Source organism: Mya arenaria, chromosome 10, assembly GCF_026914265.1.
Source record: "Mya arenaria isolate MELC-2E11 chromosome 10, ASM2691426v1".
Classification (NCBI taxonomy): Eukaryota; Metazoa; Mollusca; class Bivalvia; order Myida; family Myidae; genus Mya; species Mya arenaria.
Genome location: NC_069131.1, coordinates 32,051,073 through 32,077,870, shown reverse-complemented (window position 1 = coordinate 32,077,870; position 26,798 = coordinate 32,051,073). Strand labels below are relative to the sequence as shown.

The window sequence follows — 26,798 nt, the reverse complement described above, 5'->3', positions numbered from 1 at the left end:
CATGTTCAGCTGAAATTCAGTTCCTGTTCCCATTTAACCATCAACGCAATAACGATTTGAAATTAAACAACGATGTCGATAACAACTTAGTTAATTTTAACAAAGTTCTAAACATTTGGCCCAATGTTTTATACTTCAGATTTGAGCTAGATAGAGTGACGCTTAAACTAAATTGTAGTATTAGCACATTTTAATTGAAAATTAAAAGTGTAATTATATAGGTTTAGTTTTTCATGAAAACATATAATTATATGAGCTGATTGTTGAATGTAATATATGGTTTTATACCTTTTAAGTTTAAGTGTTGAATCTGAGTGTTATGATTGGACAGTAAAACGAATAATTAATAGACTGAAATAACTTAACTCACGGAAGCATATCTTATGACAGGATACTAATTATATTGACTATTGTCTCTGTTGATATATGAACAAACGCAACAAGTACATGAGAAACAGTTGTACACATTGTGCACAGATCATTTGTTTGGCCATGATACTAATCGACGAATGAAGATTTTAATGTCAACAACAATGGCTTCAACACGTTGTTAACTTTAACAAAGTTAAAACAAACGGACCAGATAGGATCAGATAAATTTTAAAGCTCTTATTTAAGACATCCGAAGTATAATTGTGCAAATTTGAAGACAAAACTTATTTGGTAATCATTTAAAAGTGTTTAATGTCTTATGGAAATGGTATCAATTTTTCATGAGGCCAAAAGGCATCGACAATTAATATTAGTGGCACAGATGAAATGAAAAAGTGATAAATTCGTGTTATTTTTTGCAGATTGCTCCTGTTCAACTTTGTGTTCAGGGAACTGCTGTTTTGGGGAAATGAATCCAATCGCTTTTACTGAGACAGAGGGTATTGTCTGCACTCCATCGTCGGTGGGAGACAAACTGAACGAGAACATGTATGGGTTATTCATGGTTACTACATGCCCCGTAAGTTTATATATTTCCTTACCTTCTTAAACTATTAATACTAATTACGTGAAGTTATAAATAAATAAAGTTGAAAATGTGCTTGCTACTTTTGGCATTTATCGATGAAAATTATACAATTAATATTTCTGATATATACAAAACATGCACATCGTGGTTATATAATATGGGTCATCAATTCATTAAACTCGCCAAGGTTTGGTTTTATTTAATACATTTACGATGCACATGATTAGGCAGCCGAATATTTACTACTTTCAATGATCTTTGAAGCGTTATATAACAATTTTGTAGATTGAACCTCCACCAAACCCCCAAATAGTAATAAAATAAAAAAGTAAACAAAGTACATATACATAAGGCCAGTGCACGGCTAATCGTGAAGTTCACTATTCTTATACTGACAAAACGTGTTCACACACCGATGGACCGTAGTACTGAGACAGTCACTTATGTAAAACCTAAATTTATGTTTTGTATATGACACTGTAGTGATAACTTACGACGCCACGTCATCGATCAAAAACCCATGCGCGCTGCATCGATGTATTAAAACGCTGAATTGTATCGAAATAAATTTTGTAATATAGATTAAATATCACATCCCTGGTGATTTTTTCAGACTTTATTACATTATGTTACTAACTAAAGATTGTTGACAAATCGCTTATGCATGTTTTTTATCAAATTTAATAAATCCCGTATTGGAAGACAATTATATATAAAATCGTCTATTCATCAAATAAATTTACTTGTTTCGAGTTGAATACGATCATGATGTATTTCCTTATATTAAATTCGTGTATTATGACTTGACACTGACGTCATTCGGCTAAAAAACTAATTCCGCGGAAAAATGAATAAAACCTTCATTTCTGCCGAAGAATGTGCTAATAATCTGTAATGCAAATTGTTACGAAACTCGTTACTTGAAAGTTACCAAGCGAACTTTTTCCAAACAACAAAACGGAGCAATAATTGCGAAATTAAATAAGTTATCAAGAACTTCTCTTGTCAGAACTCACTAATTACAAAGTGTATAATACTAACTATGTTTAAATGAAAAACTAGATAATCAAGACCTGTTTTAACTGAATTGACGTGAAATGGCATGTTTTGAATTTGTTCAAATCCACAATTGCTGGTTCTTCACAATACTTTTTATAATATTTAGTTCTATTTTCTGCACATAAAATCATTTTATTGACAAGTGAAACCAAACCAATAAAGAGTTATGAGGCAACAATACATTTCATACTTATGGTGTTTTTGTCACGTTCAAATGTTCCAAGAAAAACGACTTAATGATTGTTTGTAGATTGAACAGATATAATGTATTCTTAGTTAATACGTTTATTGTTTTTCAAACGTATAAAACAGAGTAAGTCAATAACACTTTGTCCAAATATAGAGTATCACATGTTTCAAAAATTACACTGAGAAATATATATATATATATATATATATATATATATATATTTATAAATATATATTTCTCAGTGTAATTTTTGAAACATGTGGTTTATATATATATATAACATTTCCGTTTTGTTTGCAGGAAAGTACTAATGAAACAAGCCATTTTAATTGTGGAGCAGAAATTGTAGCGTCGTGGGGGAGCCTTAATCCAGTCTATTCACCTGAACGAAAACTAGTGTACAAAAATTATCTTTGTGCCCAGTGTCACCATGCTGCCAATGTTGTGAGTCTTAAACCCTTGATTAGCTGTAAACTGGAAGTTAACGGTGTTGTTGCAAAGTCTGTGGATGAATTAGTTACAAAGGTCAACACAAACTTTGAAGATCAGTCATTTTGCTCTGTTAAATTTATTCTACCAAAGGAAACCATTTGGGTCCCTCGATCCTCCCTTCAATGCTTTCCTAACATTATAAACACTTGCAACGAATCAAGTTCCTATGCTTCGCGGGAAATGATCCATCTATGTGAAAATGGTCCAATCATGCCTTCAGGGCCGTCAACTAAAGATGTATTTTATTGGTATAAAAATATTTTCTGCCAATTCTGCAACGAAGGCAATGCCCTTTGTCTACCAAGAAGGCATGCTTATTTGGCTGATTCTGGTGACCCCAAACCAGAAGGTCCTCCAGGAACGATTACACTGAGGAGTTTAAATACAAGCAACGGCGTAGGGGAAGTTCCTTCGAGAAAAGCATGCACTTCAAAGTCTGGGGAAAAGGTATGATATTTTTATTTTTAATAAAAACTTACATTAGCCAAAACAAAACTCAATGAGAGTGTTCGCTTATAACATAGCTTACCGCTTAAATTAATATTGGCACTATTTAGTGGTCTAAACATGGGCTTTATATAAACTGAAATGTTGATGATCACAAACATTAATTATACTTTTCATTGGCTGTTGAAATTGAATAAGTGCAATGATAGCAGTCGACCCCTTAATCGTTATTATAAAACAACTATCAAATTGTCCTTATAGCATATATTTTAATCAGCTGGATATGCAGGAAATACATAATTGGTGCCGGGATGATTGCAATTAATAAGGCTATAAAAATAGTTTGGCCAGATAGCTATTGCAGCAAGACGGATAAATTTCAAATTGTTCTTTAACCGACACCTGCGCCGTTGCAATGACACACGCAGTGTTCTTGAATCGAATTACCGTGAACACGTACATACGATATCGACAAAATTAAGATTTTCTTCAAATTGTACATTATATTCACACGAAAAAATAAGGCTTATAGTTTTAATTTTGATTTCAATTTTTTCAATTTTTTGTAATTATTTAAACATGTTGGGGCATGTGTGAATTTATCGTTATACTAACTTATTTAAACACCCAGTAGGCCTGTGCTCAGCGAACTCGTTTTATTCTGACCGATCTAAGGTGGTGATCCCATTATTTATCTCTTAAGCTGTTTTGATGTCGGTTTGTTGTCATTGTATTTATGCATGTGGTGTTTATACGTCTGTATATCTGGTTCGTTGTCGTTTGGGTCCCTGCATTGTTTCTGTCAGAGGGCTTGGTTTTGAACTTCCGACTTATGGGTTTGTCCATCGATAAGATTGTTTTCTGTCGTCACGGAATTACGTCCTAGATAAATTCACAGTTAAAAACCACTTGATGGTGTCAAATGAAATGTGTATGTTGGCTATAATAATAAGTATTTGAAACCCCTCATACAAAAGAGAAAACTTTCAATACATTGCATAATAAATAAATGAAAAATAACAATGAGGGACTTCATACATGTTTATCTGGCAGGCCTTTATTCGGTCATTTAGAGGAAACATAGCAGGATAAAGAAATATATTATAGTTGTCTTCTGTAAACATTAATATGTGTCTGTACCAATTTAATATGACGCTGTTTTTTTCAGGACTGCCGACCAGTATTTTGTACAGGTCCTCTCTCAAATTCAGATTGCGGACCAACTGCTGATATTGATATTTCTGCACAAAATTATAAGATTTGTCTTAAATTTACGCTTACACCAAATATACCAGAGCATCATTTTTTAGAATTAAGCTCAAAAGTTGACAGTAAGGGGAAACGCTTCCCGGTCAATTTCAATTCACCCTTGGCGAATGCCTGGAGGCAGCCGCATAATGTAGTATATCAGTCTATTAACGGAAGAGTAACTTACTTGATTTACAATTTATCACGACCAAAAAATCATATGTCATATGTGGAAGTCTTAGAACACACTAAACGCGTAATTGAAAAGAAATGGCAGATTTATATTGATGATCAAATGGTAACAGTTTCACAAGCATTTAGTAGTTTATGCGCATTCACACAACATTCTACGACGTCCTCTTTCAATGATTCTACATACTATTTGCCTGTTGATATTGCAAATATAACGGAGCCGGAGGAATCTATATTGAGACAACACTCGGGAAGCCTTAATGACCAACTCTATACGTTTATTGATTTTGGAGAACAGGTAGTCAACGATGAACATGACCATGTCATGCTTTCGAAATTCGCCTTTTGTGAACAAATTGAATTTTTGTCGGAAGAAGTCTATATGTTTCAAAATAGTTATGTCTTATTTGTTAATTCATCTGGTCTTATATTGTTCTCAGAACATTTTTTTACATATACAAATGCTCTTACTCCAAATCCAATATATAGAGTTTGTTTGGAAGACATCGATATAGTAAACACACGTATACCCAATACGGCTTCGCCTATGATTACATACGGTAACTATTTCTTCTTGGTCTATCTTGCTTTATTGGGGATCTAAGATCGATTCAGTTTTTCGGATTCGTTGATTTAGATAACGGACTAAACAGTGAATGAAGTCAAGAATGCATGACCATGAAATTGTCTTAGGTTACATTCTTTGCGTTATGAAAAATAAGCATTCAATAAAAAATACACTTAGAAAAGGGTAGGACCATAACATAAATCGTTCTCACGATTGATCATCAACTGCGGCTGTATACTTAAAATACAAAACAACAATATTGCGGCCTACTTATCCACTGAAATTTGAATAACCTGCCGTCATCAAGCAACTTTTAAGCATGATCTTAGGTAAAGTCAAGTGTTGACATATTTGATTAATGTACACAAATAAAAATTGGTGTTGAAAAGTGACAAAAATGTATAGTATATATCTATGTGTATTGATAAAATAAAGTCATTGTCAAAAAATATTTTGTTGTTCATATCAGTAAACGTTCTCCTCAGCTACTGGAGCGCATTTTTTCGGAAACACTTTTATGAATTGAAATATATGTTGGACTTCATACAAGTATATTTCTGATACTGAGGCCACTATCTCGAACTGTGTAGTGTAATGGCGGAGACGCACAGGTTTTTTATAATACAGCAACGTCAAAGTTAAACGTGTTTGCTGTATTAAGGATCTCAAAACTGCAATTAACACTCTGATTCGACACGTACTTTATAGCCATCATACTCAGTTTCGATGACATTGAAAGTAGCTTTGATCCTCCTAGGCGGAGCAAGGCTAAAACAAGTAAGGTATCAGTCAAGAGAGCTACTGGTGATCAACAGGATGACGTGGTCGGTTCCCCAATACACCCCTCATCCAAACAGAAATCGCCCCGGATAGACAAATTCGTATATCTCTCTACACAACCCATAACATATTCGACGCTTCGTGAATATCAAACCATAATCAGACGATGTCACAAATAACAACAGGTAATGAAAGCAATCAGCTATTACTAAAACAATGAAGGTAACAAACTTAGATACTGGATGAGAAGTATAAGGACACACAATGTAAAAAGTACATCCAGAAACAAAACATTCAGAATATTAAATGGCAAAATCAACAATGGCAGGCTATCAAATTTGTCGAAGAAACTATGCCTATAAAATTGTTACCAAGTTGAGTAAAGAGCGGCCTGGAAATACTGAGTAAGCATTAAATGCGAAGTAGGTCAAATTCTAACAATTCGAAAGTCGTTATTGTTATGAATAGTGCGATCTTTCTTAGTCGGGAAAAGAGGCTTCAACCGTTCGAGATATATATCTTAAGGTTCATATGCTATGCCAGGAATGATATGGCTGTGAGCTCTCTAGTCTGTAAGGAAGTTGAACTATGCAAAACAAATGAATATAAAATATGGCGAACACGCATCCAGACGTTTTCACTGTCGTGCATGATGAGTAACAGCCGTTAAAGTCGCATAGTGAAGATTTCATATAAAATATATAGTTATCTTGGTGATGTTTATGTAGCTTTAAAAGAATCGCACTTAGTTGTTTTATTGTAAGCACTGCATATACGAAGGTTTCCACGCAAAATAAATGCTGAATCTTGAAACACTCCGATGATTTACAAAAGACAAACCAATGCAACATAAAAGTTACTAACAAACTGTCAAACGGAGAATATACACAGTCTTTCACAAAGACATAGAAACCAATATCAACTAGTAAAATTATTCTCTAAATTTGCACATTAAAATTGTGCAAATGACGTGTGTCTTTTGTACCATGACTATTTTGTTTTGTTGCATTGACCGTGGCAGCTTGACCATTTATGGTTATTTGGCAGTTTAGCAAATCAGCTAATTAATAACATCAGTAACTTCTCTACTCAACAAATCAGCGGCGTTGAAATTTGTACTGTCTTGGTAGGCTAATAAGGGGCATTAACGTAAATCGCGGCCATATTCTTGACGGTACTGGCATAAATCTTGCCCACTGATGTATATTTTTTATTTTAGATCCGGAAAGGCCACAACTCTGTTGAAGAGGACACTCGTTTTATTCAAACTGAAGAGAAGTACTAGCAAGCTAACTATTATTACCTTATATACATTCGTTGTCTTCAAAATACATAGCGTCTGATTCTTTGTCACAATACAGTATGAATGATAATAAATAAAAACAAAACGTTTAGTACGCATTGCTTCCCATCACGCACAGTGCCATTCCATGACGGTTTAGTTGCGATTCTAGTTTGATCTGCTTCGACAATTCAATAGACTCGACCATAAATGATCTACAACTGCTATCAATAATGCTGCCGGGATGCGCCTTACTACGAGTACGAGTACGAGTTGCTTCTAAAGTAGAGTACACATCATAAAACTACCACAAATCCTAGAAAACTTATACTATTGCAAACTCTATACTTATGTTCGTACGCTACGTTTTTTCCATGACAATGGGGTGATAATCCGCGCAAACAACGTCAGCTATCGTGGTTTAGTTCTTATATATCGTGTATTGTCTAGTTTGAACCGCCAAAATAATTGTCGTAGTAGAACACACCTTAGAGAATGTTTGGATATAGTGCTTAAACCATATCAAAATATGAATTGTTCAAATTGTGTTCTATCATAAGGAATATTATATATTGCTTCACTCATTGACTTATTGACTTTAGTTAGTTATTGTTGTTTCGGAGTAGATTTGAAACTTGTATGAATCTATTAACAATTATAGTTTGCGTTCTCATTATAGACGTATTGAAACTTGGTTGAATGTGTAACCTTATCTTCTTTTAAAACTGCCATTAAAACCTAAATTGATATTCAAAGTGTTCAAATAATTTATTACGAGTTAATGAAAAAGGATATATTGCAGACTCCATGAATTGTTATTGAATAAATTCAAATAATGTACGTACACACTATTTATTTAATTGGTACTCTAATGGCACATACCTTAACGCATTCTTTACACTTTTGAAATTAAATTATTATGAAAAAATACGCAAATAACTTTTAAGGTATACCAACTATTATTTAACCCTTATAGCTAAATGGAAATAATACTGCTTAATAATATATACGTATGCTTGTATTAAATAATTCCCGTGACACAACTTTTTATATCTGTTTTTATATTGAATTCTTGAATTATATATATTTTTGGGCGGTGGTCATTTATTACCAATTAAGCAACATACTTGACTTAAACAGGGTTTCAGATAAAATAAACTTTCTTAAAGACTGTTGATGGTTATTCTAATATTATATTTAAGTACAATAGTATCATCTCAATTTTATGGTGATATTTTAAGAAATGGTTCTTAAAATAATGATAGCTAGATAATTACAGACAATAACTGCATCATATCTTTAATTAATATCCAAAAGTTTCTCTGACTTGTATTCCTTCTACTGCAAAAAGAGTTGGGATCACTAATCATATAAGTATTCGCGGTTCACCTATAAGTTATTTATTATTTATTTTAAGTTGTTCTTCAGGTCAATTCATAATTTGATAAGATGTTTGCGGTTTACCTATAAGTTTTTATTATATATTTTACGTTTTTACTTTATTCGGGAGTGTTGGGATACGAGTCAGGTTGTGCATATTCACTAGTTTAAAACCCCAGTAAATTTACATTTTACTGACCGTTCCAAGGCGGAACCTAACAATCCTTGATAAACACCTTTTTTATATATTTTATATATGTAGTTTCTTGTTTGTGAAGATTTGTTGTTCCATGTTCCTGGATAAAGATTTTGTTGTTTTTCTGTTCTATGTCATTGGCATGACTAACATCTCGACTAGCTCAAGCTAAAGATTACATCGGAAACCACACATCTTGACCAGCTGTGGCTTAGGACCACACCGAAAACCACACATCTCGACAAATTGAGGCTTATGACTACATCGAAAACCACATATCTTGAAAGGCTGAGGCTAAGGACTACATCGAATACCACACATCTCGACAAGCTGAGGCTTAGGAATACATCGAAAACCACACATATTGACAAGCTGATGCTTAGGAATACATCGAAAACCACACATCTCGACAAGCTGAGGCTTAGGACTACATCGAACACCATACATCTCGACAAGCTGAGGCTTAGGACTACATAGGAAACCACACATGTCTGTGCTGAAGCTTAAGACCACATAAAACACACACAAAACACCAGGATATAAATCATCACTTTTCTCACGAACGATAATGTAAAACTAGATTGATCTTTATCCGCTCAAAAATACACAACGCAATTTGGCCTCACAACTCTTAAATGCCGACGATGGGCCTGTCAACCAGTTCGGTAGCCGTACATAGTAAAGTAATAACATACCAGTTTTTATTCACTGCATAAAATGGAAGAAAGGGCTCCTAATGGTCATCTTCATGCACCATTAGCAACTGGGATTTTTTATGCCCCCGAAGGGTGCATATTAAAATCGCACCGTCCGTCCGTCTGTCCGTCCGTCCGTGTGTCCGGCTCAATAACTCGTGTCCGTGCTGTAACTTTCCCTTGTATGGACAGATTTTAAAATAACTTGCCACATGTGTTTCACATACCAAGGTGATGTGTCGCGTGCAAGACCCGTGTCCATTCATCTAAGGAAAAGGTCACACTTAGGGTTTATTTACAACTGAGTGCTGCATATAGGACATAGAGTATAGGTTGTCGTGTCCGGGCTGTACCTTTCCCTTGTATGGACAAATTTTAAAATAACTTGCCACATGTGTTCCACATACCAAGACGATGTGTTTCATGCAAGACCCGTGTCCCTACCTTTAAGGTCAAGGTCACACTTAGGTGTTTATTCACAATGGAATGCTGCATATATAAGGACATAGAGTAAAGGTTGTCGTGTCCGGGCTGTAACTGTCTCTTGTATGGACAGATTTTAAAATGACTTGCCACATGTGTCCGACATACCAAGATGACATATCGCGTGCAAGACCCATGTCCCTACCTCTAAGTTCAAGGTCACACTTAGTGTTTATTCACAATGGAATACTGCTTATTAGGACATAACAGTGTAGGTTGTCAAGTATGGGTGGTATTTTTTATGTTTAGAGGCAATCTAAAATGACTTGCCATATGTATTTGACATGTAAAGACAAGATCAACTTTTCATGTACTGACCTTGTTCATAGGTCAATGTCACAATCAGGGGCATTCGTCACATACTGTGACATCTCTTATTTTTATCTCGGTTAATGTGAAAAAAAACTTATATAATGCCGCTTTTACGACGCATTACCACAAACATAGTGTTGTCGAACGGGATACTATTAATGGTTAAAAGAAATTATTGTAGTTAAACGAATCGTTTATAATTCAAATTAAATAAAAACCCAACAAATATTGAATCTTAGCCACTGAATGGGAATACTAATCTGTTGTGTACATTGGCACGCCCAGTACCCAATAAAAGGATTTATTCTCAGTCCATATAATTCATATTTTGCTAAACGTTCATTGGCGGTTAACCAACAATTTATTAAAGCATTGCTATTTTGATGCATCTGGGGTACGCGTGTACTAAATGTTTTTCGCTCGGTGTTTGTTGGTCTCTATCCTTCTTTAAATAGGTTCTTTGTTACGTTGGGGATCGGGCTTGTCCAGGTAGTTTCTATTGTATTTATTTTATTCTGTACAACAATGGCAAATACATTCGATCCACAGTCGAATACTGAGCTTGTCATACATCTTATTTAAAATACAACTAAATATGACGACTGCTATACTTCAGCATGTAACAATTAAAAATGCTTAAGACCGGTAATCCTTTTTTTTGTCATGTTTGTATTAGCTAATAAAATGGGTCGAACCAGTCAAATGCGCATATATATATTACACATAGAAGAAAGAAGAAAAAGGTTATTCAAAAGCAATATACAACACACTACATATTTGAAATAGGCAAATATGACACTTGATCAAAGTATTATAATACAATGGCTTTTATATATATGTATGGCAGGGCATATTTGTAAATAGGTTTATCTTTATCACAATGTTAACAACTGTAACTGTATATTTCAATTTACTTTTCTAAGTACATAATCTATGAGATATATTTCTGTTGTATGCCTACAATAGGTATAACTTCCACTTGTAAATACATATTCAATTAAGAACAAATGGCCCATGATCAAATTATTAAGAAAGAACTGTTCGTAAATAAAATCAATTAAATTATTAAACAAATGGACAAATCATCAGAATGAATATGCCTATGAATATGAATGTTATCTTACTATAGGCACAGAGCCATCCATCACTAAACAGTTAAATGTGCGAGTATTTCATAACAGTGTGAATAAACAGTGTCATTTGTATTCCATATCATCATGTTTCCTTCAATCAACTATTAAATGTACGAGTTTGTCATGACAGTGTTTCATTTCATGCAAATTAGCTGGTACAATACAAATTTAAGTGAAAGTGTTGCACCTCTACTTACAAACTCCAATAACACATACACATGCTCCATTAATTAAGCTATAATTACAAGAAACGTTTATTCGTTTGTTACAAGTTCCTAGTACATTTATTTTTTATTAAAGGGTTTATATTACAGTGGCTCGTATACAAAAACAATGGAATACATTTAGTACAAAACATGATAATTTAAAAAGTGATATTGTAAAGTGCTTTTATAAAAACAATATATATGAAATAGTAAGTGAACAGAAAACACGATTGCAATTATACACAAAGAGAGCGAAGCATCATTATTCTACGTTTCCACCACGATTTAATGTCACATATAAAACCATTACAGACTAGTGAGCCATAGACTGTAATCCGAGAATTTTGACCGACAGGATAACATATCTACTTTGCTCCAATAAAAGACCATTATCCCTCATTGTTTCCAACTCAAGTAGTGTATTATATTGACATATCATTGTTTCTTTCCAAAACGGGATCAAACCTCAATACAGTCAATCAACGTGCAAGGCTGCCCTCGATAATTCTCTTCTGGACAAATTCAAGTCCACGTACATTTGTTTGTGTAATGGTTTCACGTGACTAGTGAACATCTCCATTGGTGTTTAACAATAATGAATATGTATGTCAAGATGGTTCGGCGTCATTTGCTAAACAACAACTTATCAACGGCAATATCATTCACAATAAGCTGCCATATTAAAATTTGCCTATTGCAAACTGTTCAACACCCATAACACAAACACATGCTCCATAAGTAAAGCTATATTAACAAAATATGTGTATTTGATTTGTACAGGTTCCTAATACATTTAGTAAAGGGTTTAAAGTGCAGCTGCTCGTATACCAAAACAATGGAATACACGTAGTACAAAACATGATAATTCAAAAAGTGATATTGTGGAGAGCTAAACAACAACTAATCAACGGCAATATGGTTCATAATAACCTTGCATATTGAAACTTGCCTATTGGAAACGGTAATAAGAAATATTTCAACTTAAAACAGGAATCTGTTGTTCCCCAATATGGTACAAAGGTCAAAAACAAGTCTAAAGTCAAAACGCTACCACGATATTTACAATGAAATGTTTATAATCTCAAAAGAAATACTAGTGGCCTGTGAATTATTTGATAACTGTTATGCAAAAATGAACACATAGTCATGTTTCAATGTCATTGCAGCACAGAGGCTGTCATAGCTCCACAGTTAGAAGTATCAGCCTTGGCCTACCGTATTCATTCCCTCTGGATATCCCCACTTATGTTGTAATACACAGCGTTATCTGTTTCGTTAACGGAATGGAGAACACACTCGTAGCAGAAGTAAAACTGTTTCTGCAAGAAAGAATTTGTTTTAATTTGTTTTAAATAGTAATTATCTGAATGCATGACTGAAATTAAAAATATTTAAGCATAATGCTAACTTCAAATTTTGAAATGCATTTAGCCCAAGCAGTCGAGACAATAATTATTATTCTTTAAACAGCGTCATAATTAGCATAACGTTATGACGTCACAAAAATACGTTCTATATAATCTGATGATCTAATCGGCTGAACAAGTAACGCAAACTCAAATAGTATGTTGATTAACACACAGACATATTGTTGTTCTAGAAAGTACCAAGGTAAATCGATCAACTTATTCTTGTTCATAGAATGTGCATACAATCAAATGACATTTGTATTGCATTGTGTCTCTGGAACATCGTAAAACGTTTGTCCCTGTTGGGTTTCATATTTATCGTTATTAAACTTTTTAAATTTTTTGGAGAAAGTAGTTTATTATTTACCTTATTTGGAACAGCGAGCGCTCTTCTCGCTCTGACTTTCTGCACCGCATTGACTACACTGACGTCATTATCTTCACTCAGTTTTTCAAGTAGCGTCCAAACAACACTAAAAAGGCCGCTCTTTCCAGCACCATTTCTGTCACAAAGGCAATATATCGTGAAAATAATGTTATATTAGATCGTAGTGATAGGATGATTGTTTTTTTTATCCCCACCAACATTTGTTTTGCAATACAGAATCCGTCTATACTGTTTTAAGAATCATATTAAACACTATCCTTTTCTACTCTATTACATTACCTGCGTCGCTATAGCTTTAATATTTCATATATACTTGGTTTACGGTGAAAGCAAAGTTACTTTAATAATTGCATTTATATATAATGTATATGCGATCGGGAAAAAAACAAAGTTTGTACGTACATGCAATGCACCAGTATCGGTCCCTTCAAGTCCGATGATTTGGATACGTATTCAACCTCTCTGATGAACGCAACAAAGTGTTCTGCGGTCTTAGGAACATTTTGTTTTGCATCCCAGTCCAAATATTTATAGTGTGGAATTGTTTCATCTATCTTAGTCTAAAATCCAACGAAAACATAGTACTTACAGGCAATGCTTCCGATGTAACATGGCCAATGCATTACATATTGTTGTTGGTGGTAGAGGTTGTTGTGGTTGCGGTGGTGGTGGTGGCATTGGTATTGCTAGTTGTTGTGATGGTGATATTTGCATAGTTTGTGCTGTAGTTCCCGGTGTTTTGGTCGTTATTGTTGTTGTTGTAGTTATCGTTGTTGTTGTAGATATTGTTGTTACTTACATAAACCTTAGCAGATAAATCACTTTATTTCAGATACGCATGAGGGAAACATTAAAATTACATTACAATTTACAAAGAACAGAGGGCATGATTTTTTTCTTATTTGGGCACAGTCAGAGTCTTAAAATCTTACTCTTCCTTCGTGACCAAAATGTAGCATTCTTTTTACAAAGTGTCTACCACTTTGACCTGTGGCAGATCGTACGGAAAACATGCCCTTCTTCATAACTTGATTGTCAACAGGAAAGTATAAGCCAACCCCCTGTATGAAACAATGTAAGTAGCAGGAAATTAGTTGTTCAAATCTTAATGAGATATTAAGTATAATGTATAAGTGGCAATTAATTAAGGGAAATTATTAGTTTTCTAAAGTTGATTAAAACGAGCCTGTAATACGTTTTAAAGCTGCACTCTCATAGATTGAACGTTTTGACACTTTTTTATTTTTTGTCTTGGAAAGAGCCAATTTACGCGAAAATGCATGTTAACCAGTCATATAAGAATGCTGACAAAACATTAGATAACAGATTTTTTATTAAAGTTCAACTAATGATGTTTTATCCATTTTTCTTAAACCGTTAGTAACGGTCTTAGCCATGAAAATCTGCGATCCGATCTTTTGTCAGCAGTCTTTTCTCACCGGTTTGCAGATATTTACGCAAAAATTTGATCATTCCGAGACAACACATAAAAAAGTTGTAAAAACGGTAAATCAGTGAGAGTGCTGCTTTAAGGATGAACACATAAAACTTTGCTATTTTAAGTAAACAGTGTGCACATTTTGAAACGCTTTTTTTCTGATATCACTTCAGGGGTTATTACACAAGCTATATTGAAACATATAATGACCTTATTCAAAAATGGCTACGTCATGTGTGATATGTAAATAATTATAATTATATAAAATTGAAGCACAATGTAAGCTCCAGTTAAATGTTAGAGTGAAATTAGAAAATCAGTCATATTCAAAATATCTGGCTAGTCAACAAGTTACCATCTGTTTTTCCAAGTGTGACTCCATACTAACTATACATGGACAGTTTTCTTGAACAGCAAGCGCGATGAAATCGGTAACTGTGTCAAGCAGGGGTGTTTGCGCAACCAAAAAGCGATTTCTTGTTCTGAAACTCTGAAAAGGTGTCTCTATACAGCGTTGTTTAATTTCTGCGTATCATTTTATAAATGATATGTTTATATTGAACGAATATTCTAGAAATATAAAGAATATTCATTTTGGCAAGCATACAACTTCCACGAACGCAACAAAGTATTGTGCAGACTAGTTTTATGTATGGTATTTCCGTTTTAATACTCAAATAGGACATCTAGTTAACGTGCAGAGGAAAATATATCGTAAGGTGTAGAATCTCATTTAACTATATTGTCATTGTTATAATTTCAATTGATTTTCTTTCAACATACACAACATACCTACCTTGTCAGAACAGGATCATAGTGTGCAATGGACACGTGTCATCCAGCTATTAATTTAAAGCAAACTATCATGTTAAAAAAAGAACATATACTTACGTTGATGTATATCACATTGATGTAATCAGATTCGCCTGGTTTCAAAAACTTATAAAGACGTGGTCTGTTGGAATCACCTAGCCGAACACAAAATCAAGAATAAAAAGCATGTTAGAATAAAACAAATGCAATGCATCTTCCGAGTCGATTGAAAATGGAAATTTTAAAATAACAATTGGCATTAAACATTTTAAGTGTTTATATACACAGCTTCATATCATATAAATATATCAAAAGATACTAACATATTTCTACTTTTCAAGATGAATACTCGTCTAAATTGTTGCTTTTGTGATTTATGCAACGTTTGTTTATAAGTGTTAGTACAAGTAAAGTTAGGCATTTGCGATCGAAATTATCGTGATACCTGGTATATCCGCGTGTTTCCTGTTCTTTTCTGTCAGAAGCCTATTTCTATCGGTAGCTGCCAGTTCCGTATCCGACTTATGTTCATGAGTCAGTTGTAGTTTCTACAGTATATTGATATTGTACATTATATCGGAATACTATTATAGGAATTTAGACATATTCGATGCATAGATTACAGCCATTGATTTATAACATTGTAACAGTTGATACTTAGAGTAACGATACAACCTCAAACTGCTTTTATATCTCCTTTTTGTTGAATTTCTTCCTATATGCATTGAAGTGCTCTCTCTTTATAAACGAGCAATCAAGAGTCAATGAGTGGACCAAAGCTTGGTGAAGATATTTGTATTGACTGTACAAATCATATCTAATAAAAAAACAAAACTTCCATTGTATGCTTCTGTGAAAGACGTCTTTTAAAATTTGATATTCTTTATGGGACGATTGATGAAGTCCGCCTTATTGCAACTATCGCTTAACGAGGCCACCATAATGCGCGAATCAGATAAAGAACGCTGCCATATTGCGCCTATTGATCTTTGGACGCCGTAATACCGTGTTGAATCTCGGAAGAATAATGGATGCCGACTACAGGGATGATTTGTGTGAGGGGCATTTAAGTGCAATTTTACGAATTTTAAGACAAAAATTAATTTTAATATACATATCGATATCTATGAGTAAACATCCCACCAAAGTCTGAATCATGTTGGGCCTGTTCCGTCTCATCCCGGGATGTCTATAGCTCCTTCTGCTTCGTCAGAATGTCCAGAGCTATGTAAGTTCCCGTTCTTCCTACGCCAGCACTTAAAGCACACAAAACTATCCTTCTGTTATATCTACCAGCAAGAAAGATTTTATCCAGTTTTGTAAATTTTAATTATACGTATATTTATCGTCTTTTCATTATGTTTACTTTTATACCAAATGATATTATACGAAGGTGTACCAGCTAGTCGTATTTTTATATCGGACGCATCAAAACCCTGAAACTTATAATTTGTGATTTCTTATTACAAACAGTAAAAATCCCACTGAAATGTTCTTTAAAATGGGTAATTTGTCGTTATACCCTATATGACAAAATATGCTTAGGTTTTGGATTGTTTGGTATTTACGGTATTATTCATTGTTTTCAACACATATGTGATACAGATATAACCTCATAATTTTAACACTTGGCTTCAAACTTCATGTTTCATATTCATGGTATTAGCGGTTGTTAAAGATAAAACCACCTTTGATTACTACTTGGCTTGTCCGGAAATTCATAAGAACTGGAAGGCTTTTACGGATAAAGTTGGTCTACCCCACATGCTGGCCGTTATTGTTTAGTGAACTTATATTTATAAACCTTTTAGGCCATTATAATCAAATCACCTTGTTTTTTTTTATTTTCTACACTGTGTGACAGTTAAAATATAACATTCGCTTCAAGCTATGGAATGAACGCTTGAAATTAATATTTTAAACCAATGATTGAAATCAGACCTGCAATGCACAATTATTGGCCCATCAAAGGTACTTGGCAATGCGTTCACCCTCTGTCTAAACTCTATAATTGACGTGACGTCATCAGGGATGTCCTTGTCCGGCCAACTTGTGAACAGAAGGTGATGTAGATTTCTTTCGTCGGAATTCTGTTAACATATTTAGAGATTGCAAATGAAGAAAAGTAGTTGTGCATATTGTTAACCTTTTTATTGTTTGTATGATTCTATATATCTAAGATACATGTCGTTTTTAAGATGATAAATTGAAAATATATTTTGAAAATATAATGTGTTTAAGTGTGTTAGTTGAAAGTGTCGTCATATTGAAAATAAGTATTAAGAACTGCGTTTTGCTCTACATGCAATTTGTCTGTAAAGTTTGTCTTTTTTGAAAACAAAAGTTTTAAAAACATTACCATTTCTAACATTCCTAAATTGATCGTTTTTAAATCAAACTAATTATTTTTATTTGACGGATGATAATGTTATTTCTTTTTATTTCATAAAAATAATGTGTTCAATATATCATATTTCAACAGACACCATTTTGATAGAGGAAATCATTTAACCAAATAAGTAATATACTTTTAACATCAATCTTGTTCATTATTCTAAGAATAGGGCTTCAAACGCGTAAAAAGAAGGAAATTAATATATTGATACAGAAGTAGATTTAACTGCATGAATAATTGTCTATCATTTAACATATTCAGGAAAAGTATTTAGCAATATGGAAGTCATTTTGGTAAAGCGTTGGTTGATCCCGAAACAACTTGAAATTTAAGTACACACACTTAACTCCGTATCTGATAGAGACTGTCGTTTTAGTTGGGAATATCGAGTCATCCAAAACAATTAGAAATGTAATTTTACTATCTTTAAATCACAATTATTCAAAATTGTTTTTAATTTATAATATCAGAGATGTTTTCATCAATACTGATATGTAATTGTAGAGTGCCTACTTTGTAAGCGGGAGGTTGAGGGTTCAAGCCAAGACTGCCTCGCTCCAAATATGCTTAAGTGGTATTAGTATTTTGCCCTCGGTAAGTCCTTTTCACAGGTTGTGGTGTCATTTGTATTATTTACTATATAGGATATGGTTAATTGTCATTAGATTTATGTTTAAACTTATGCAAGTTCCACCAACCTTATCAATTGAGTTTATACTCAAAGTACTCGTTGTATCCAGTTAATATCAATATTACCTTGGATAACGTAAACTGTCTCCAAATAAAATCTGCATACAGTGCTTCAACCTTGCACGAAACTTCTATATCGCCATATATTTTACTTTGACCACGATCAGGCCAGTATTGATTGCATTTAGTTTTCTGCATGAAACAAATATAAACTATTAACTATACAGAGAAAACGTTGTACATCGTTATATAAAATATTATATAGACTGACGGCGAAGGCACTAACAAAACCTCCAGTCAAATATAAGAGTAATTCATAATGAACACTTTAATTTGATTGTCAAAAACATACCGCCTTACCTCATTTTCTACCAAGTTTGTAACCATGGCAATCTTTTCCACTTCCTGTTGCCAAACCATTTGCCAGAATTGGCCAAAATCACCAAGCTGCTTAGCCATTGGACCTTCACATTGCAAAATATTTACACTTAATATACACTCAATATCAAGGTTATAAAAGTATAAGTATTATAAACAAACATGTAGGTTTAATTGTATTGATATTAATCCATATCAGTAGGATTGGACACTGGACATTTAATTACTATAAAATTAATGTTTAATTAGTGCATCATATTACCCAAAGCAGCTATATATGCATTTCGTTTCCTGAAACCCTGGAAGAAAAAGTTACGTTAATTATGCCTACGGCCATTTTATTTAAAAATGTTTTGAAGTTGTGTTCACGAATACCAAGAGTTTTGTAATAAGAAACAGCGATTGAATAAAATCATTTCGTTTTATACGAATGAAATTGTGAATTACTAATTGTTTATGGCAATTAATATCACTACCTTCTTTCAACATCACTATTTATTGTCTTTACTTTTCAACCAAAATGATCAGCAACATGACACAGACACTTTTGCAGTTGTAAATGTAATATCACATATCATGTCCACAATTCCAACTTGTTTAAAAATAACACATATTTAGTTTCCAAAAAAAAGGAAAAGACGGATTGTAATAAAGAAGATACAAGTTTCAATAATAATAATAATAATAATAATAATAATAATAATAATAATAATAATAAAAACAAAACTAATAATAATAATAATAATAATAATAATAATAATAATAATAATAATAATAATAATTATAACAAAACTAATAATATAATAAAACGTTTTTCTTGTAATGACTTACGTCTATATAGCTTGCATTGATATAGTCTGTGTCTCCTCCTCGTACTACAACCCGCGTATCATCATCTACAGTAGATATCAATTATACAATTAAGAACACGAGTACAGCAATATAAGGCATTTTGTATCGTGCCCAATAACGCAAAAACGTGGTCAACGAAAAAGTTAAACAAGAAAATAGAAAACATTCACAGTAAATAACCCCTGAATCATACAGATTATTCCGAAACAAACCATCATAAACTACTACACTCGAAAGCCTCAAAGAAAACAAAATACTCCTGTTTTAGAAAGAAGGGAGATGATAAATTGTTCGGATCACAAATAAGTGTAAAACGCCTGCAATAGTGCGCATAAATAAGAACACAATACTCCTGATGGAGAAAGAAGGGAGATGGTTCTTACACGGATATATTCCTTGGTATCTGTTTCTGTGCATGTTCAACTTCGTTTGTGAAACTTCATAAGGTTTCACGAGACCGTGCGGTACTTTCTGCAAATTAAAAAAAGGGGGCACTATACAAATTCAAACAATAATCATAATCAAAATTGAATACTTAAATGTTAACATGAATGTGTACCTACAGTTAAGTTGCATGCATTACCTGTACCAAAAAAAACACGATTAAGAAACATGAGTTATACATCAATGCAGTGTACGGTACCTGAAATTCTTCTTCTAGATCCTTTATATATATGTTTTGTACATATTTAGGTAACTCAGCCACATTCAGTTTGAACTTGCTGATTTCTCTTGCGTTGTTGTAATAAACACCTCCATTTTCCTCAAACATAACTGTGAGTTCAGTTGTACAAATATCTTCGTCATCTGAAAAATCTTAAATTCAAGTAGAAACTGTTTATGTCAAATTACATAGAGGATAATAGTGTGTTGCAGTGTAAGAGCGTTTATATTACGATTGGCGTAATTGAAACAAACATTTTCTTTTTAATTATATGCCTGCAATTGGAACTAAAAATCGTTTAATAACACTTTTTAAAATAAAACACGAATCATTTTTATGCGCAAGTAATTTCATTTTAAAAACTAACGTCGTCGAATTGTGTCCCTGCCCTGTGTGCGCTGACGTTTGATTTGGAACCGAGAGTTGGCTTTAATTTCAAAACAGTGAAAACTATCAAATTGATATTTTCACTGTTTGAAACAGTGAAATATCAATTTTATTTTTCTAATAAATTTCGTTAAACCACCGGAGGGCATATCATAAAAAATATATATTTTACAATATCGATAACTATCTTACCAATTTCAAGATTGCAATCAGTCAAAAATGGCGTATTAATTTCGACAGAGCCGCTCGGTGGTGGACTGGTGTTTTCTATTATGGTGACAGAGTGAAGATTGTCGGTATCTTCCTGTGCATACTCTGCTTGGGAAGGTCCTATAGACACAAAAAAGCTTAAAATATTAACAAGGCCTTCCTTTTAAGGTAGTCAACATCCAGTGGTCCTTTCAGTAAGAAATTTTACTAAGCGCACAAAGAAGTACGTGCTTTTCTCCCGGTTACGTTAAACTTAGATATTTCCTTGTTTGATAGCTGTGCGAAGTTTAGGAACTTTAACATTTAGTAACACATTTGATACCTATCCGTCAGATTATTACTATGAATATAACAAAACACATCATTAACATGCTATACATTACGCATACGTACTTGTTTTGTTTACCGTTGCGTACAATGCGGAAACGTTCACAGGTTCTTTTTCAGGTGTATTGCTTTGATTTCTCAAATTGACTTTCCTGAAAATGGATGGGATTCAATTCGAGTTTGATGTTTACAATAATAATTAAAAAAAACAGTTTGATTATTTAAAATGCATGTAATTTATTTCGCTTAAGACAGACGTCTATATTTAGTTTATTACCTTTGTCGAAGCAAAATCAGTCCAACAACCACAATGGCAGCAAGAGCTGCAGCTCCTCCGCCAAAACCTACTGCTCTTGAAGATGTTTCCGCCTCTGTTTAAACATCAACGGACATTCCAAAAGCAACATAAAAAATAAACCATGCGTAGAATAAATTGAAAAAAAAAACAACAACATGTAAATTATATTTTGGCAAGAACAAGAAGTTTTGCAATAAAATCCTTTATTAGCTAGAAATCTTATTAATGCATACAATTACATTATAAAGTCAATTTTAGTGTAGTTGCAAATAAAGCCTGCTTTACCTTGAGGACAAGATGTCTCACTGTATCCATTTTGGCAGCCGTATAAACAAATACCTGTCTTTTCAGAACAAATAGTTCTGTTGTCCTTCGGTGAACAAGAATCATCACACTTGTTTTCACATTGCTTTCCAAACGTATTTTTAATGCATCCATTCGTACAATTCCCATTAATCTCACATATGGAGTTTTTACAGGTAGTACTGCATTCCATTATACAAGAAGGTCCATATTGTGTGTTGTTCTTGCATTGTGTACACGATCCATCTGCTTGATTGCAAGATGAACATTCTGGTTTACACTCTTTGTCACATGTTTGGTTCCAGTATCCGTTGATGCATCCATGCAGACATATTCCTGAAGACGAGTCGCACTCGTTTTTAAAACAATATGGATTGCAAAGCTCACACTTTCCATTAATTTGTGGATAATATCCATGTTGGCAAATCCTGCAATTTACAGTATCAACATCCTTAGCGCAGGAAACACAATTATCAAGACTGCATAAACAGCAGACACCACCATCTGCAAAGAATGATATATTTGTGCATAATTCGCAATCCAACTGATTGACGCACATGTCTCTGCTACATTCAGTGCACGGATGTCCCCAATATCCATTTTCACAAGATAAACATTTACCGTTCCTTTTAGTGCATGCTAAACAGTGATAGTCACAGGATATTTCACACATATTTCCCCAATATCCTGGAGAACACGACAAACAATAACCATTCGACTGTTCACATTTTGATTCGCTACAACGTTGATCACAACTGCTACCACATGTACTTCCCCAATATCCGTTATAACAAGCTTGGCAACCGGTTGAATCACAGTAAGAACAATCGGTTCCACAAGCATAACAAAAAGTATTGTTCAAGTAGTGTCCAGAATCACAGTACAGACAATTACCATTCGATTTACTACATGAAGAACAGTTTTGCGCACAGTTTTCATCACATGTACTTCCCCAGTATCCGTCATGACACGATGTACACCCTATTGAACCACATACTGCACAGTTTATACCACAAGCGGTACATTTGTCATTATAAAGGTAGTATCCAGAACCACAGGACAGACAATAACCATCCGATTTTCTACACAATGCACAGTTTTGCGCACAGTTTTCATCACATGTACTTCGCCAGTATCCGTCATGACACGATGTACACCCCCCTGAGCCACATACTGCGCAGTTCGTACCACAAGCGGTGCATTTGCCATTATAAACGTAGTATCCGGAATTACAGGACAGACACTTACCATTCGATTTTATACACGAAGAACAGTTTGGCGCACATTTCGTATCACAAGTGTTTCCCCAGTAGCCGTCATTACACGAGTTGCAGCCGTATGAAGAGCATGATTGGCATTGTGGTCCACAGTTATAACAATCATAGTCTTTCAAATAGTATCCGGATGTACATTTTGAACAGTAATTACCATCGTTTCGATAACACCTTAGGCAATTCTTAGAAGTACATTTGTATTCACAATTGTTTCCATAACGCCCGTCTATACATCCGTTATTACAGTAGCCTTCATTATAACATTTTGTGTGTTCGCCATCCGCACAACACTGACATTTTGAACACTCCTGCGTACAGATAACTGTAAACAACAATCAAAACTAAATCATTCATATGCAATTTTATTGAATTGGAATTCCTGATAATATGGTTATTATTTTTGAATACTGCATATAATTCCAAAATAGTTTAAACATAAATTAATAGGTTTGAACCAAATACAAACTCTTTGCAAAAAGCTCGTCAGAAAACAATTATGAAATATGGAAATAGTTTTTGTAATTCTTCAGAGAAAAACTGTGCTGTTGAAATAAAATAAATTTATTGATCCAATGTGTCAGATTATAATTACACAAACAAATTTTGTCTTACTAAAGAACGTTTTCATTTTTGTATATTTTACACAACATGTGTTATTATCAGTAGTTACAGATGATAAAATACCTTTCAAATATAGAAAATTAAAAACAACAAACAGTTGGTGTGTCCATTACGCACTCATACAATTATATATATATATATTAATATCAGAGAAATCATCCTAACTTTTCATGTATTATCAGGTCTGTATTTTACCCAGAAGTTTGATCAGTTTAATGAATGAATAACAGCCAAACTTTGATCAATGTCTTTTTCATTTTCAAAAGATATAATTGCACAGTTTAATGCTTCAAATTTGAATATGCATAAGGCAGGTTTTGAAATACAAAAAATAGCTATAATATATGAGGTATTTTGACATTAAAAAAAACATAATTCAAAACTATATGCAATTGATCTTTTAAGAAATAACCACATCTTACGGTTTGTTATTTAGACCTGGGCCGGGGATACTTAATGTTTTGAAGCAAAAAAATATTATGCATGACGTCATATTGGTGTGATTTATTTATAGAATAATACATGGTTGACCATGGCTTTTGGTTGATAATTGCCCCAGTGGAAGGAATAATTGTCCCGAGGCATATGTTTTGTCATTTGTTTATGATTTCAAATGGATTTAAAAACATGATTTTGTGGAATAATGAAGGATATGTCATAAAATGAGCATGTAGTCTGAAACTCTAAAAAATGAGATATAACAAAATGGTTTTGAATGACATTTAGCTGCGTAAAATTACGTGTTTTCAGTATAATCAATTAACATATCTCAGCGAATAAAATAAAACAAAACGTTTCAACGAAACATTTCCTTGTCTCACTGCCTGATGACAATTACCGAATGTATACATCCGGTACGGTTTCGGGTAGTACTCGTTACTGAAACACGGAAGGTGTCATTATTTGTAAAACTAATTTCACTGTTATTGCACCGATAGTTCCATTTAAACCATTTAATTTAAAGCTTTTAATATTAAATGTTTGCCTACCAAGTATACGGCGGCTATTTTATTTTCGTGAAAATGACATCAGTGTGCTCGTTTTTGTCTTCGTCAGACAATTATGCCATAATCGCCCTGACGTACCGTGATAATCTCACGGGCGGAGACGATAATCATCATTGCGGGAACGAATTTCTATAGTAAAATGTTACTAGTGAAAACAGTAGGTGACTAGATATGAATATACGGGGCAAAGGAAACCAAATCTTCTGAGAGCAAAGCTATATGTTTAATATATAAAATATATATGGTTTCCTGCCCCCCCCCCCCCCCGTATATCTCATATCGGGTCACCAACTAACCCCGTAACGTATATATCACGTCGACAACCTGTTAACATGTTTAAATGGTTCATTTATTCATCGAAATATTAATCGGAAAATAGACGCCATTTTGGTACGTGGTGGAAAAATATGGGGTCACCGCCTGACCAGTCCTGGACCAATGGCGTTGCGTCATTTATGTTGGAGCCTTGATATAGACAAGTAATGACCTTATACAAATATAACGTACAAGTATAATATGTATGGTTCTAAATTGTAGTTTAAGAAAGTGTCCAGAAACGTCAATTTTGTTCAATAACCTCGTTTATACAATTATATAAATTCATTATTTTGTGTTTAGTTGTTTTTCTCAAATCAGCATACTTTGAAATGTAATAAGGTAAGAATAAACTTGTGACACATTTGTTTATTCCTAGGTAAGGTAGTGAATTGGGCTAATATGCAAATTTGTTTTAAATCGTGAAAATAAATTTCAAAGATTTGCAATATAAAAAGCAATTTATATACGAATTTTAAAATATTGAAATAAATACGAGATTCTAAATCTTATCTAACAAGAAAAAAACTTACCTCGCACAAGTATGAACAGAACAGCAAGCGTATACATTTTGTTTGGGAACACCTTTGTCATAAGTGTCCGGTTTTTAAAACTCATGATTAATTGTTAATTAACAAAGTTAAATATTTATAGAACGCTTTTATTTCATATTCGATCCATTCAAATAGAAGTATCCTTCATATTCATTGTATGAATAAACAATGTTTAAACACAAAGCTTGCAAGCCAAGTATACAATGTAAAAATATGAGACATGCTTCGTGACATGCTATTTCATATATAAACCAGGAAGTTCAGTAAACTCATGACTACATATTGACTGAAACAAAGTAATGTTGTACTACTAGATTCAGACCATGACTTAAAATTGATCTAATTCAAGAATTTACAAAATGGTTCATAACTACAGGACTTTGGAGTCTCTTTCATTCTAATATGATACGACTTTGAACTTTGGAACCAACGCGGACTTTTTCAAACGATTTATTTTTAGTTTTGAAATATTTAAAGGAAGACGACTATGATTGCCAAACGTTTACAAATTTCAATGAAATTTAATTTGATAAACGTTGATCACAGGAGTCCGAAGTTAATTACTCCAGAAAATGTCTACGCGACAGACAAGTATAGATGTGAGTTATATTTTTTAATAATTCTGTCATTTAAACAATAATGGTCTTTCCAAGAGATATCGTTTACTTTGTTTAGCCATCGTGAAATGTTTATGCATTTAATGCCTGAAGTTGTCAATGAAACAGCATGCTCTCAGTTTGAGGCTGCTCGTTAGATTTATATAGAAACAAGTAAAATATTGAACATAAACGTTCAATGTATGTTTAAGCAGGGTGTATTAAAGCAAATCATACGAAATATAACATTGAAGG

At 33.4% G+C, this 26,798-nt stretch overlaps 2 protein-coding genes and 2 long non-coding RNA genes across 4 annotated transcripts; all 4 read right to left on the bottom strand.

The window, feature by feature from the left end:
* Positions 1–11,809: 11,809 nt before the first annotated feature.
* LOC128206786 (tyrosine-protein phosphatase non-receptor type 9-like) lies at positions 11,810–15,687 on the bottom strand. Its single transcript, XM_052909482.1, has 4 exons — positions 15,215–15,687; positions 13,824–13,981; positions 13,401–13,536; positions 11,810–12,943 (listed from the first exon to the last, which is right to left on the bottom strand). The coding sequence occupies exons 1-4, from the start codon at positions 15,239–15,241 to the stop codon at positions 12,845–12,847; spliced, it is 420 nt and encodes a 139-aa protein (XP_052765442.1). The 5' UTR covers positions 15,242–15,687; the 3' UTR covers positions 11,810–12,844.
* A 63-nt stretch (positions 15,688–15,750) lies between these two features.
* On the bottom strand, positions 15,751–16,476 carry LOC128206794 (uncharacterized). Its single transcript, XR_008256580.1, has 3 exons — positions 16,348–16,476; positions 16,118–16,220; positions 15,751–15,827 (listed from the first exon to the last, which is right to left on the bottom strand). It is a non-coding gene; the product is annotated as an uncharacterized LOC128206794 (long non-coding RNA).
* A 350-nt stretch (positions 16,477–16,826) lies between these two features.
* LOC128206796 (uncharacterized) lies at positions 16,827–18,943 on the bottom strand. Its single transcript, XR_008256581.1, has 3 exons — positions 18,824–18,943; positions 17,614–17,762; positions 16,827–16,928 (listed from the first exon to the last, which is right to left on the bottom strand). It is a non-coding gene; the product is annotated as an uncharacterized LOC128206796 (long non-coding RNA).
* A 437-nt stretch (positions 18,944–19,380) lies between these two features.
* On the bottom strand, positions 19,381–26,164 carry LOC128204592 (proprotein convertase subtilisin/kexin type 5-like). Its single transcript, XM_052905997.1, has 9 exons — positions 25,927–26,164; positions 22,159–23,772; positions 21,853–21,946; positions 21,642–21,727; positions 21,231–21,368; positions 20,631–20,803; positions 20,371–20,458; positions 19,967–20,031; positions 19,381–19,434 (listed from the first exon to the last, which is right to left on the bottom strand). The coding sequence occupies exons 1-9, from the start codon at positions 26,009–26,011 to the stop codon at positions 19,381–19,383; spliced, it is 2,397 nt and encodes a 798-aa protein (XP_052761957.1). The 5' UTR covers positions 26,012–26,164.
* Positions 26,165–26,798: the final 634 nt, after the last annotated feature.

What these genes read in the sequence shown, in the direction of transcription:
- LOC128206786 (XM_052909482.1), bottom strand. Translation starts at nt 15,241, where the DNA reads ATGGAGTCACACTTGGAAAAACAGATG. An exon ending in CCGATACTGGTGCATTGCAT is followed by an intron (nt 13,537 to 13,823) that starts GTACGTACAAAC and finishes CCTTTGTGACAG; the next exon opens with AAATGGTGCTGGAAAGAGCG. An exon ending in CGCTCGCTGTTCCAAATAAG is followed by an intron (nt 12,944 to 13,400) that starts GTAAATAATAAA and finishes TCTTTCTTGCAG; the next exon opens with AAACAGTTTTACTTCTGCTA.
- LOC128204592 (XM_052905997.1), bottom strand. Translation starts at nt 26,011, where the DNA reads ATGAGTTTTAAAAACCGGACACTTATGACAAAGGTGTTCCCAAACAAA. An exon ending in CTGATTTTGCTTCGACAAAG is followed by an intron (nt 21,728 to 21,852) that starts GTAATAAACTAA and finishes ATCCATTTTCAG; the next exon opens with GAAAGTCAATTTGAGAAATC. An exon ending in TCAATGCAAGCTATATAGAC is followed by an intron (nt 19,435 to 19,966) that starts GTAAGTCATTAC and finishes TTTTTCTTCCAG; the next exon opens with GGTTTCAGGAAACGAAATGC.